Source organism: Corythoichthys intestinalis, chromosome 19 (assembly GCF_030265065.1).
Source record: "Corythoichthys intestinalis isolate RoL2023-P3 chromosome 19, ASM3026506v1, whole genome shotgun sequence".
Taxonomy (NCBI): Eukaryota; Metazoa; Chordata; class Actinopteri; order Syngnathiformes; family Syngnathidae; genus Corythoichthys; species Corythoichthys intestinalis.
The window spans coordinates 21153142-21166437 of NC_080413.1; the positions used below are offsets into that span (position 1 = coordinate 21153142).

The 13296-nt window shown below is 41.0% G+C and overlaps 1 protein-coding gene across 2 annotated transcripts in view; it reads right to left on the reverse strand.

The window, feature by feature from the left end:
- Positions 1 to 275: 275 nt before the first annotated feature.
- The window catches only part of extl3 (exostosin-like glycosyltransferase 3), a 37235-nt gene continuing 24214 nt past the window's right edge, over positions 276 to 13296 (reverse strand). Inside the window, exons 2-7 of one of the 2 annotated variants that reach the window (XR_009061448.1) lie at positions 7685 to 10222; positions 6687 to 6814; positions 5848 to 5992; positions 5636 to 5764; positions 2130 to 2402; positions 276 to 2018 (exon numbers count right to left, since the gene is read on the reverse strand). Coding sequence is in view for 1 of the 2 variants with exons in the window: in XM_057822285.1 (XP_057678268.1) it covers positions 2193 to 2402; positions 5636 to 5764; positions 5848 to 5992; positions 6687 to 6814; positions 7685 to 9823 (2751 nt within the window). In the remaining variant the exon portion in view is untranslated. Of the gene's footprint in view, positions 2403 to 5635; positions 5765 to 5847; positions 5993 to 6686; positions 6815 to 7684; positions 10223 to 13296 lie in introns of both variants that reach the window. The other variant, XM_057822285.1, reaches the window with a different exon arrangement.

Sequence of the window (13296 nt, forward strand, 5' to 3'; positions counted from 1 at the left end):
AGTCAGCCTTCTGACAAGTGGGCCGTGTCTGATCACGCACAAACGCGGCGCTTTCTGCTGAGAGATATGCAAACTTTGAGATTCCACTGTTAAAAAAAAAAAAAAAAAAAAAATCAAAATTAAGAACTATTCTTCATGTCATGTGCACTGAGTAGGTATGGGATGGGACTTATTTTTTCTCCAAGCTGAACCTCAAGTCATGGAATTCCTCGCAAGCGTTCAGCAGAAGATCAGATGTCTCCTGTTTAAATCCAGACAAAAAAAATAAATAAATCAAGATTTAACATTTGTTTTTATTCCCATTCACACGTTTCCTGCTGGTTCAGAACAACAAGCCTTTTCTACACACTCCAAGGTGGAATTTGGGACTTACTTGGTGCACCTTGCATTCTACAGAAATGTACCCCATGCTCACAGCCATGGAAAACCAGCTGTGCCACAGACTCCCACCTTGAGGGCAAGCTAAAATAAAGATAAGATTTAACTTTCCAAATACCAGCCAAACCATTCTGTGCCTCGGCATTTTAGAGTTATGAAGCCCCCGAGGTTGTTGTTAAACTGCAAGAGGGGGCGTACCGGGCATGCCGAAAGGAATATTACGTCTGGAACTGCCACCTCAATTTGTCCCTACTTGGACTCCTGCTTCAAATATTTAGAGGAAAATGGCACAAGCTAGTTTTCCTTGGCTCTCCATCTTTGCTATCAGACTCCAATGTCCTGTCAACTTATTGCATGTGTCAGTCAAGAGAAAAACAAAACAAAAAATAATAAATATACAGGAACGATGGACTCAAGCATGTTATTCTTAAAAAGAATCCCAACAGGATAGCGATGGGATTTTTTTTTTCCCATAAAAGACTTTGGAATCATAAACATGATCGCTTTTGGGTGTACCGGACTGCATCGTTCGTACCTGTTTGGCAAAGAAAACATTCATGAAGCAATTATTTTCGTTTTTAAACAAAAAATTAAAAGTGGAACCAATATGGCGACACTGTAAAGTGACATATACACTTGTGTTTTGGGAGACTTCTGTACAAGGGGGTTGACATAGAATGGGTCATATCTAATGGCAGTAAAGCTAGGACATATAGGAGTATACTTAACCTTAATCCTAATACTGCAGTTTGATGTGAAAGGAAAGAATGTTGTGTTTGGCAGCTAAGATTGTGCATGTCACATAGGGACAATAGAACCAATGACACTTTCTGAATTGTGGATGTTGTTTTGTTATAAATTACAAAGGAGCATTAGGGCTACGCTGAGCTAAACTAAGATAGTTCCCATGGCAACATTCATTTGTTGTTAACTGCCAGGTTGTAAATACAGTAGATATCTTCATTTTAATTGTTTCCATTTTAGTTCAATATTCTCAACAAAGTTTTTAATAAAATATAACACCAGTTGATTGTGGCTGTGGTTGTGACACATGTACATAAAATAATAAAAAAAAAAAAAAAATCTTTTTCCAGTGCGTCCTGACTATTTGTTTTTATAGACCTGTTGCCAGCAAATCATAAAAATTCTTATTCTTTTATTCTGTATATTTATTTTTCAAATTCATAAAAGTTTTAAGTGTGGCCCTAATACTCCTTTATAAAAATATATACATACTAAAAAGCAGGCTATAAAATTCTGTTTTGCCTGTACACGCACGCACACACACAAAAAACTATTATTTCGCTGGTTTCCATGACAAAATTGAGGCATTATGGTGAATTGCTGAACTCAAAGCGATTGAGCCAAAGCTTTCTGCCAGGTGTCTGGGGGATGCAAACAATGTTTTTTCTTTTTACACAATTGAAAGACATTTAAAAAAAAAAGCTCAATAAAATACTTTTGACAATCAGTGCTTCTGTCACATACTGTACATAGAAGTACTTTCATTACTGTGAAATGAAAGAGGCAATGAAACTGTCTGCGGCCCAAGGCTTCAGTCCCGTGGCCAAAAAGTATCTTTAGGTAAAGTTAATCTTTTCTGTACATGCTGTATGACTTCTTTTATGAGTATAAAACATCTGTAGTGGTTCACGACGAAACATGAAGAGAAGGACACAAAAAGGAGGAAAATGATTCACTTGAAGGGCATTTTTGTTCAAGTTGGCAGTAGGCCTCTTTTTCAGCATCACCTTCTGTGCCTTCGTTCATCTTCATCATATTTTCCTTTTGTTCTAAAGCTCCTCGGCCCCCTGCTAGATGAACTTGAAGCACTTGGTCTTGTCATGTGGCAGGCGCGTCTTAAAAAGCACAGAGTCTACGCGGAACTGCGTGTATAGCAGCGGCATGTAGCCGTAAACCTTGACGAAGAAGTTGATGCACTTGTGGCGTTCGTGGAAATGTGAGTCATCGTGCGACAGTGCCTGTGGGCAGCCGGGACAGCGGAAGGTCCAACGAGATGTTACCTAAGGAGGAGAGAGGCGGTAATTCAGGTCCTGAAAAACTGAAAAGCCTCATCTTCTAATGACCAAAATTCACTTGAACGGAAATCGGTGCCTTGACTAAAACATTTTATTTATTTTGTTAACGGGATCCACGAATGGAAAGATATGTTATTCTTAAAAGATAAATGTTAGTACGAGTTATAATAATTTGATAAAACCCCTCTTAGGGCCTGTTTACATAATGACTCTCCAAGAATACTAAAATTTCTAATTTGCATTTATATGGTTCCATCTCCATTCAAACAATGTCGCAATTCCGCATGAAAACGATGTAGTATTCATGCCAGGCCCTAGGGGGCAGTGCAGATTTACAAGGCGACAGCCAGTGATGCACTTTGATCCCAACAAGCTCCTCAACCCGGAAGACAACATACCCGCCCACTCTTAGCAATGGCATTTTTCTTTTGCTGCAAAAGGGACAAAAATGGAAACATTCAACATACTTAAATTCAAAATTATTATAAAAACAGTACATTAGAAACCTACGATCTGCCATTTGCCGTTTTTAATATTTAATTTCACCACTGCGCATGCCCAACGTGACGTGTGCGAGTGCTTACGTCATCGAAGCGAAGGGGGTTTGCATTCATATGAATGCGCTGCGACCCCCCCGGATCAAAGCGTTCCACTTTGGAGGCAGGATTCAGAGATTTGAGTCTTTGCCTTCCGTCTTCGCCGACACCAAATGAACGCGAGGCCATTTCGCTACTCAGTCATTGCGTCTTCGTGTCGCAGAGTCGCCATGTAAACTGCCCCTTAATGTTTTAGTTTTAATAACATTTGTAAAATTTTAAACCAAAACAATTAAACAGTAGGTCGCCATTGTTGTTTACGTTGCAGTGCGGTGACGTCACATGGACACGCTGCCAGACTTCCACAGTGTCACTCTTTAACTACATAAACACGTCATTGGTTCTGCCCTTCCATTTTGAACCCGAGTGGAATATTAATCAAAAGGACAGCACTATTGATATTTCACAAAACGAGCAGCAAAAGCTAAATGAACACGAAAGACTGGATGAAAGGAGTAGCATACTGTACATGTGTCAAGTTCGCTAGTGACAGCTAGCACTCTCCTGCTCTGTCACCAGAGCAGGAGAGTGGTTGATGTCAAAAAATGTTTGCAGATGTTCACGTTAAACTGTTGTGTGTCCCAACTTTTTCCAATATTATTATGAAGATTGTTAGCACCCACAGCTGTCGTGTGCTTTACATATGATTATGGTATACAGTAAAACACAGCAGTTAGACTATTTTTTGCATCACACGAAAATGTTGATAGTTTGCCTCAACTGAGACGTCAAATGAAGGCTTACCTTATTGTCACGTAAAAGCGCTCTCCACGTCGATCATCCTGCCTGTGTTCTCAGTTTATCAGATGTTGCCGAAGCTAGCTTCCCAGTGAACACGTGACACGGAAAACGAATGAATTAAGATTTTAAACTTAGTTTGATTGCTGGCTATTTGTATATATAATTTTCTGCCCAACAGATTATAATGACGCCTTGTTTTGCACATTGAGATCTTGAGAGGACTATTGTGTACTTTATTTGTACTTAAAGCATGTCAGACACATTGTGAGCAAAGGTGATTCTTATTTTCCACCCCGCACTGGCGCTTCATTAAGGGAGCGTTCAAGACAAAACTTTTGGCAACAACCAAGAAACATCACAATCACCATGTTTTTTTGTTCTTCAGCGATAGTATGTGTATTGTTTATTGATCTATTAGCTGCAATCAGTAACTCAAGTTGTTTGATAAAAAGCAACAAACGGTCCGCGAATCCGAAAGCGAGGCTTAACCACAAAGTAGACAACAAATCCGTAGAGAGGGGTTGCGTACAAGGGTTTATTGAACATACAGAAAAAAAACGTACGATTGCAAAAAAGGGAGACAATAGGAAAAAACAGAGGGAAAACCGCAGTGAGAAGCCGTAAAAGCAAGGCGAAAAAAATAATGAACTCTAATACCTGCACGTGGTAGAGGAGTCTAAAAAACAAGGCAGCAGGCAAATGAAAAAACCCTGGCAAAGTCGCTTATTCACAAGGAAGCAAACTGAGACAACCGAGAACATCGGCAGGATGATCATCGACGTGGAAACTGCTTTTACGTGACAAAAATAAGGTAAGCCGTCATTAGACGTTTCAGTAAAGGCAAACTATCAACGTTTTCGTGTGATAGAAAAAAATAACCAAACTGCTTTGTTTCACTGTATACCCTAATCATATGTAAAGCACACAACAGCTCTGGATGCTATCTCCATAATAATATTGGAATAAGTTGGATCACACCATAGTTTACCATGAAGATCTGCAAACATTTTTTGACATCAAACACTCTCCTGCTCCGTCACTAGAGCAGAAGAGTGCTAGCTGTCACTAGCGAACTTGACATGTATACTAGTCCTCGCATCCAGTCTTTCGTGTTCATTTAGCTTTTGCTGCTCGTTTTGTGAAATATCGACAGCCTTCTCATTAATATTCCACTCGGGTTCAAATTGGAAGGGCAGAACCGACCACATGTTTACGTAGAAAAGACTGTGGAAAACTGTGGAAGCCCGGCAGCGTGTCCATGTGACGTCACTGCCCTGCGACGTCAACAACAATGGCGACCTACTAGTTAAAATAATTTTACAAATGTTATTATAACGAAAACATTAAGAGAGGTTTTAATATCAAATCAGTGTAATTCGTACTAACATTTGTCTTTTAAGAACTACATGTCTTTCTCTCCGTGGAACCCTTTAATTAAAAAACTAGGAACTATAATATTAGATTTTATAAACAATACGACATAACTGCATACCGAGGACAATTTAAGAGTGATATTTTACTGGAGCTCCTCGCTTAGCATCTCGGCATGGCAGTAATTTGCCACTCTTTACAGAGGATCAATAACATATGCCTGTGAGTGCAGTTATATTAGTCATCTTTTTGTCTTCTGGACATAGCTAGGACTTGATCAACACTAGTAGCCATTTCTTGAATGAGGGTGTCAAGTGGTGATGGCCGAAACACCCAATGACCTTCAGGTGTTCTATTGAGGACGTGAGCAGAAATTCTGTGATAAAAATTTGCATGCATTTCAGTAAAATTATGATGTTATCTCAATACTTCTTGCGTCTGGTCCAGTGCATCAAGACACAGGGCCATTGGGGAAGAGGGATGTACGGCTTAATGCACACTTTCACTGACCTTGATCGGAGGTTTGCGGGTAATGTGCGAGACCAGGAAGTTCATAGCAATGTCCTCACAGTTGATGTACTCATCCACCATGTCCCTGATGGCTTGGGGCATCACATAAGAGTACAAGTAGGCGTAATACTGACGTGCAAAACAATAAGAAATTCTGTAAGACACATCATGTCAGGTAGTACCAAAACATTATTTTTCGGGGTGAAGGGAACCTTGTGGAAAAATGCTGCTCCTGTCAGGACCATGGATAGCTCACACGAGTAGTTTGAGTTGTAAAGCCAGGACTGGTGGTTGACATCCCAGGCGTGATATCTCCCTGGGAAACCAACGATACGATCTCTGGCTTCCCGCCACACTCTGAGATAAGGAAGATAAACAGGCGTCAATGTAAAAGGACGTTACTGGGGGGAGGTGAAAATCAAGTTGTTGTGGTTTTTGCTCATGGTCAACCAAGCCAAAAGACCGGATTGAATACAATTAGGCATTTCCTGATAATCACAGTACACAATGTTCTCTTAGAGACGTTACACACCTTGGGTAGTATAAGGCTCAAATATTTAACACCTTGAGTGATCCCACGTGAGACCACTTGGCAGGCAGACACTATAAATTGTTCCTCTCTCAAGTTCGAGCAGAGCTGGAGGCACATTCCAGAGTAATTCTGGAGCACTTTGGAGAAACTTCCCAACAAATGGCCGCGTACGCACACACACACACGCCTGGACAAGCAGTGACTGCAGTGAATTGTAGACATACTGTATTTTGACGGTACAAGGAGGTGGGCTAAAACAAACTATTTCTTTTGATCATTTGATTGTTTACCATTATATTGGTAAGCCAAACTTTGCGAACAAGATGCCAGCATTTTTGTCCTGGTGTTTTTTTACTTCCTTATCTAGTTTTCATCTCAGCTTTAATCAGACTGCCTCTTTTAAGGAATGTGGTTCTTCTGCATTTTTCCCCACATTACATTTTCCCTGAATCTATCAGAATCTTTCTGTTCAGCTTTGACTTACAGCTACTATAAAAACAAAATTGAAACATCCCCGACCTGAATCCAAACATGATCTCATCGTGGCGGAGGTGGGCGTCATCATCAATTGAAAGGATGGCCTCTGTTTCCACGACATCCCAAGGAAGAAAACGATTGTTCAGGCTGTTCTTCTCAGTGCGGACAACCTGCAGGTAGAAAATGGCTTTCAGGTTGGAAAGCGCTACATGATTGCACTATACAAGATATTCGTTGGATACCAAAAGTGCAGTACCAGTCTGAAAAAGAAAAAAAATGCTACGACATTACTCAATATTCACTGTCTTCAAAGACTGAATATTTGGAGCCTAAATCGAGTTCAGTTAAAGTGTCTAACCATTATAAAGTTCATTTTAAGGGCAGTCGAGACATTGAAGCGTGACGTTACTTTGCTTTACTTGCTCCTTTGTTCTCGTAATGCTTGAAATTCTGTTAGAACGTTATCATTGATCTGTTATCTGTGGAAACTTTATAATAGAGAGTGTGTCAGCCAATAGCTAGCTTTGTCAGCATGGTACTTAACAAGTCCTATTACAGAGTATTCTCTGGATGTGATGTGCTATGAATATATTTTTTCCAAAGGAAAGTGTCAATCTAAGGCTAGGTTCAGACCGCAGGTCTTAATGCACGAATTAGATTTTTTCGTATTTTTCCAACTCGAGTGAGGTATTAACTTGAAGGTCTGATCAAAACAAGTCGCATAGAAGTGGACCATTTCAAATCCGATCTGGGTCACTTTCGTATGTTGTTTAAATCTGATCTGGGCCACATTTTTCCAGAATGTGGCTGCGGTCTGACCTGTTTAGTTTCCCAAATCGGAATTCATGCAGCAATTACGCAATTAGTGCGCATGAGTAGTACTTGAACGGGCTCAATGGGAAAAGGCAGTCTGAACCGGAACACCAAAAGAACAGATATGACCCAAAAAAAAAAAAATCGAATTGTGCATTAAGATCTGCGGTATGAACCTAGCCTAAGTCTACAGTACTGTATGGTTTATCTGCTGGACTGAAACTCACCACAATGGGTAGCCCGATGTCAGGCCATAACAGATCATCAGAAGGAGGTTTTGGTGAATTCCACACAACCACTACCTTATTGAGGTATGGCAGTCCATTCAATCTCTCCAAAGAGTTCATCAGCACTTCCTCCCTCTCGTATGTCAGCATCACCACAGTAAATTGTTCTCTGGGAACGTTCCCACCCAGAGCTGCCTGGAATTCCTTCCCAGATCCCCCCGTGCCTCCACCGATGGGTCTGAAACCTGTACCTGAACCAAGAAATTTTGCTTCGGATGGCAAAACAGGGTCCAATGGAGTGTGAGGAAACAAATGAAAAGGGCCGGGAGCACGGTTCCATGTTTGGTAAATGTCCACAGCTGTGTATGTGAAGTTGCGGAGAAAGCGCGGCGAAGCATAGGGTGGCTCTGTCTCTACTGGACCCAAATCAAGATCACCATTGTCTGCTAAGTTGGCATCGGTCCCAGCTAGTTTACCTGCTTTGTGGGGGATTTCTTGCGCAGGCTCTTCATTGATGGGTGCAGCGGGGATTTGGATCCTAGTACGAATATTGGCAAGGATAGTGTTAAGAATATTCTCAGATGTTGAAAAATAGGTTTCCCACAGAAAGCGACCCTGTCGTCTCATAGCTAACATGTCATTGTCTGAGAGACTACGTAGCAAGAAATGGAGTTCTGTCACACGTGGTTTGGGGACCAGAATTGCAGCTTCACTCCATCTAATAAACTGGTGGTAAGGTAGTTTGGAGTGGTCACCAAGCACGACAGGAATTGCCCCAACCTCAAGAGCCTCAAAAAGTCTCATTCCACAGCCTGCTGAGGCAACCAGCTGCCCATCTCCCGGAGCAATCACCAAGGCAAAAGTAGATGCTTTAAGTACCTCCAGTCGGTCCTCTCGCTCTCCACAAAGGGACCACTCAGTTGGCAAACTTGGCTTTGGGTTTTTACAAGTGAATTCTATGAGCACCTGATCCAACTGACTATCCTGTACTGCTTTTAACGTGCCAATGATGCGATCATCATAGTCAGCTGGTGGATCGCCATCCAGCTCTTCCTCAAATGACTGGGGAGGAGTCTCGCGCAAGCTGCTCCTTAGTGATTCAACTCTATCCCCCTGGAAGGTGAAGAGGTATTTCCTTTTCACAGGTACCTGATGAGGAACTTCCAAAAAGTTGGGTTCAGAGAGAGCATGAATCAGTGGGGAAGCAACTAAGTCAAATCCTTCGCGATACTGCTGTTCCAGGTAGGTAGATTGAACGATTGCTGCTCGCCCTGTGCTTACATTGTACAGGAAATTCTGTGTCATAGACTTTCTGGTGAGATGTACCAGTACATGATTGTGCCCATCTAATCTCCAGTGAGGAAGAGCTTTAAGTTGCTTCTCTAACTCCAAGGGATTTGGTGGCTGGGAGGTGGGAGACTCCTGTAGTTCCCCCACCAATACCAAATAGAGACAAGCAATGCTGGGGTTATTTGTTACATAAATATTGTTCTTAATTGACACAGAAAAAGCCTGCTTAACCAGAGGGTCAATATATTCTCCCCATGGATAGGAGCCTGTGTCATAAACATAAACTGGAAATCCAGACGTAAGGGGGCAGCGGGCATAGTCAAAGCAGGTATGCAGACGGCAGGAACGGGCAGATTTAGGTGGTGGGAGCCCTGGGTCTTCCTTGTCAGGAAGCAACCTGACAGGCAGGGACAGCTTTGGCTGGTTTTGGGCCATTAATTCTTTATAGGAATGCTCCGTCTGACTGATGACATTCTTCAGCTGCAGCAGGTCTTGTTTGGCACTGTCTATGCTCCGCTTACAGGCCTCAATGCGCAGGTTGAGCCTGGCGATCTCCCCGTTGAGCTCCTGTCTCTTGGCCTCCAGCTGCAGCAGCTCTTCGCTCACCGACTCACGTATGCGACACAGATCTTGTACATGTTTGGCCTCGCACAATTCGCCACCAGGCCGGGGCCCAAAGATCCGTTTATCAGGACTTCCGGCTTCATCGATAGTCGTGAGGTAGTAATGGGCAATGAGCGGGAAGAAAACCAGGATAAAGAAAAGCATGAAACTGAGCCAGGTAAGACGGACACGCCTTAACACCCATGGCTGTCCACCACCTCCTAGTCCTCCACCGTTGCGCTGCATATTCAAATCAGTGCGCTCCTTGTTTCACTGAGAAATCAGTATTACGGGGTTCTGCAGCAGCCATGATTCGACCTTGTCAGGCAGAAAGGTGGATATTATATCATCAAAGATTGGTTAAGCATTGTCCTTAAAAAGCCTTCCTCCTGTGTCCCGTGGGTAACAACTAAGGACCCAGCATCACCTGTACTGTTTGGTACCTAAACAACCTTACGCCATTTTTATGCTTTTTTCCAAATCAGGTCAGGAAGCAGCTCCACTTCTGAGGAGGTTTGCCCCTCAATGAGTGATGAGGGGTGGGCATGGTGGCTCAAAGATCAGTAAACCTGGGTGGCCCCATTGCTTCCGTCTGAAGTCCAACCATTTTCTGAGCCAGGGAAAATCTGCCTTTAATGAGGGAACCTGAGAAATAACAGGAAAAGACGGATTAGTGTCAGTTTAGGTCTTTTGCCAAATCATTGGAAATATAACTTATCATTATTGGGTTTGTTTGGATTTATCTATAGTTGTTTTCTTTTTATAAGGATGGAAAACGCCTTGATCATGTCTTCATGTTTTTTAATTAAGTGAAAAACTCACACTTTTCTAGTGTGTAATAATGGAGAAAACCGTAAAATAAAGAAATGTTATAGCTGTTGTCAGCCATTTTTAAATCAGTAGTCTTAGCTAATCAAATGCGAGTATCTATGAATGTCCCGTCTAATTGTCACACGACTACCCACTGTGCCATCTGCTGCCAATGGTCTATAAACACTTTAATGGACCCAGGAAGTGAAGTGGACTTTGTCCGAGTCTCAGACAGAGAAAGACAACAACAGATTGCACAAGTACAAAAAATATAAAATATTTGTGCCTATCTTTTCAGCTACTTGTTCCATGTTTAGGGTGTTTCAGCGTTTATGTGCCGTATATGCTTAGAGTAATTGATGTCACCTTCGTCCCACAATAGCTGTGCTTGTAAGCGGTGTAATTTGTGTTTAAACAATTTTCTCCTTTAGCAGATATCTAAGAAATGCATTATTTTCATACTTAATACTTTGTGCAACCAACTTTCACATAGGGATAATTTATATTTATATTAGGTGTTGTCTATCACTTTAAGATCGCGTCAAAACCCAGTGGCGTCAGTTAAAATGTTCAGCACTGTACAATTGCATTTTCTTCCAGATAGCTCCTACTTCTTGTCAGTTTACTTAAATTGGTCAATGATTTACACTTCCAAGTCCATTACCAATTGAAATTATACTAAATACCAGTCACGGTATTATATTCATGAAAATACAATCACCGAAAATTAAATATAATCATTTCCCACTTCAACAAGATTGAAACAGATTAAACAAAAGGGAATCCATCTGCTCATTTAATCCAGCCCTTTAGCCAGCAGTGTCATGTCATTTTCATTTTGTTAGCCACTGTCTGGCTGGAAAATCATGTATAACAGAAGGCTGTGACCTGCATCGTTGGATTATGTGAGAAAGAGTTTATGATGTCCTTTGTCATGCCAATGATCAAAACAATGACACCTACAGTATGTTTTACTTTCTCTATCCGACTTGGTTGATGAGTTTGTTAACTTTGTTAGTTTCGCCCCATGCATATGTGTGGCCTTTTTTTTTATTTTAAATTAAACCCATACCATTCTGGCATAAATCGAACAGGGCACACTAAAGTGACTTCATAAAAATATCTTGAATAAATTAATGTACAGATGTCTTTGGCAATTTGGTAAGGGAACACTATTTTGACATCTGCTGTCAAACCTGATTTTCTCATTTGCTAGTGGGATTGGATTAAAACTTTCAGGCCCAGTGCACACCCAAGTTTGATTACACTGCTCAAAATTGACCCCCCTCCCTTACAAAGACCTCAACAAATGAGGAATTTAAATGAAGTTCAATTGGGCCAAAGCCAAGCACAGTTGAGTGAAAACCAACCTAAACCAAGATTTTCTGAAATGAATTCAGATTAGTTTTTTGCTTAGTTTGTTCAAAAAGATCACAGGCCATGTGACACTAAGATTGCTACTTGGCATCCCGCTCCCAATCATTGGTGTGTCGGCCAAACATACGCCGTCTGATTACTTGTAGCATGTCTGCAGTGACACAGATGTAATGGTAGACAGATGTTTGCGCTCCTAAGACTGATCTGAGACCCAGAAACTGCTGAAAAACACAACACAGAGAATGAAGTCTATCTGTTTGTAACAGGCTCATCTGCCTAATAGAATTTTGCCACAAAGGTCCTCTTCTTTTGGATGCTTGTTTTGGAAGAAAGAACGTTTTCCTCTCAGATTTTAATTTATTCTAAATGTCTGTCAAATGTATCAACAGTTCATGACAGAAGATAAACAACACCAACTTATAACATGCAGATGCACTGGCACCCAAGCACAAACATTTATTATTTTCCAAGTCGTCTATCAATCTCTGGACATCTTGGAAATGGGAGTTGGCCCTGTTGTTGCACTGAATCAGAAAAAGTCTTTAATGCAATAATGGACTACACCCTTTATGCAACAATAAGAGATTTAGACTTTAATTCAGACCATTATTCACCCCAAAGACATCCAATGTCATTTTTTTTTCTGAACTTAATAAAAACATACCAAAAATGGATGGCTTCAATATTTTCATGCATCCTGCAGTTGCTTCAGTTGTCAGTCAAATAACTGATATGTGTATGATTCAGACTTTCATTCAGACAGCATGTGTTCAAATATTCCCCTGGCCAAATACCCAGACATGGCTGGTTCCAAATTCGGATATAACATAAAAAATGAGTGGGTGGCTTGTATAAGGAAGGGCATCTGGCGTCAAATCTCTGCCAAACAAATATGTGAGTGACTCACTGTGGCAACCTCGAAAAAACCCAAAAGCTGCAACAATAACATTAGGATTTTTAATAATCTAAATTCTCCTAGGTAGTTGAAAGGGAAGTTGAGGCAAGGTCAGAAAATTGAAAAACAATCATGTGTGATTAGTATCGCCATCGATTTTTGTTGAGAAAGCTTTTAACCAACGTTCACAATAAAATGCAGGTCCCTTGTAATGCACAACAAATCTGCAGTTCAAGCTAAGTAAGAGTGCTATTACAAGCGTATGAGTCATATCGTATATCAAAAGAACACTGCTTCCAGGTTGCCAGATATTTCAGTACAAACGTTTGTATAAATGTTTGAACAGTGTCTTTGCATACTGGCAGGGCTTTCTGACAGTCCTAGAATACTTTAATGAAAAAAAAAAGGAATGTCTAATTTGAACTAGTGCTGCAACGATTAATCGATTAACTCGAGTATTCAATTAGGAAAAAAAAAAGATTTGAATTAAATTTTGCTGCTTCGAATATTCGTTAAATTATTGTGGCGTTGTCAAGGTTTATTTTGAAAGTGTTTGCAATCAGTTTTATTGATTTGAGCGGATACATTGCCTTCTAGTCTGCCTCATTTCACATGGCTGGATCCAGCTGCTCCTTGT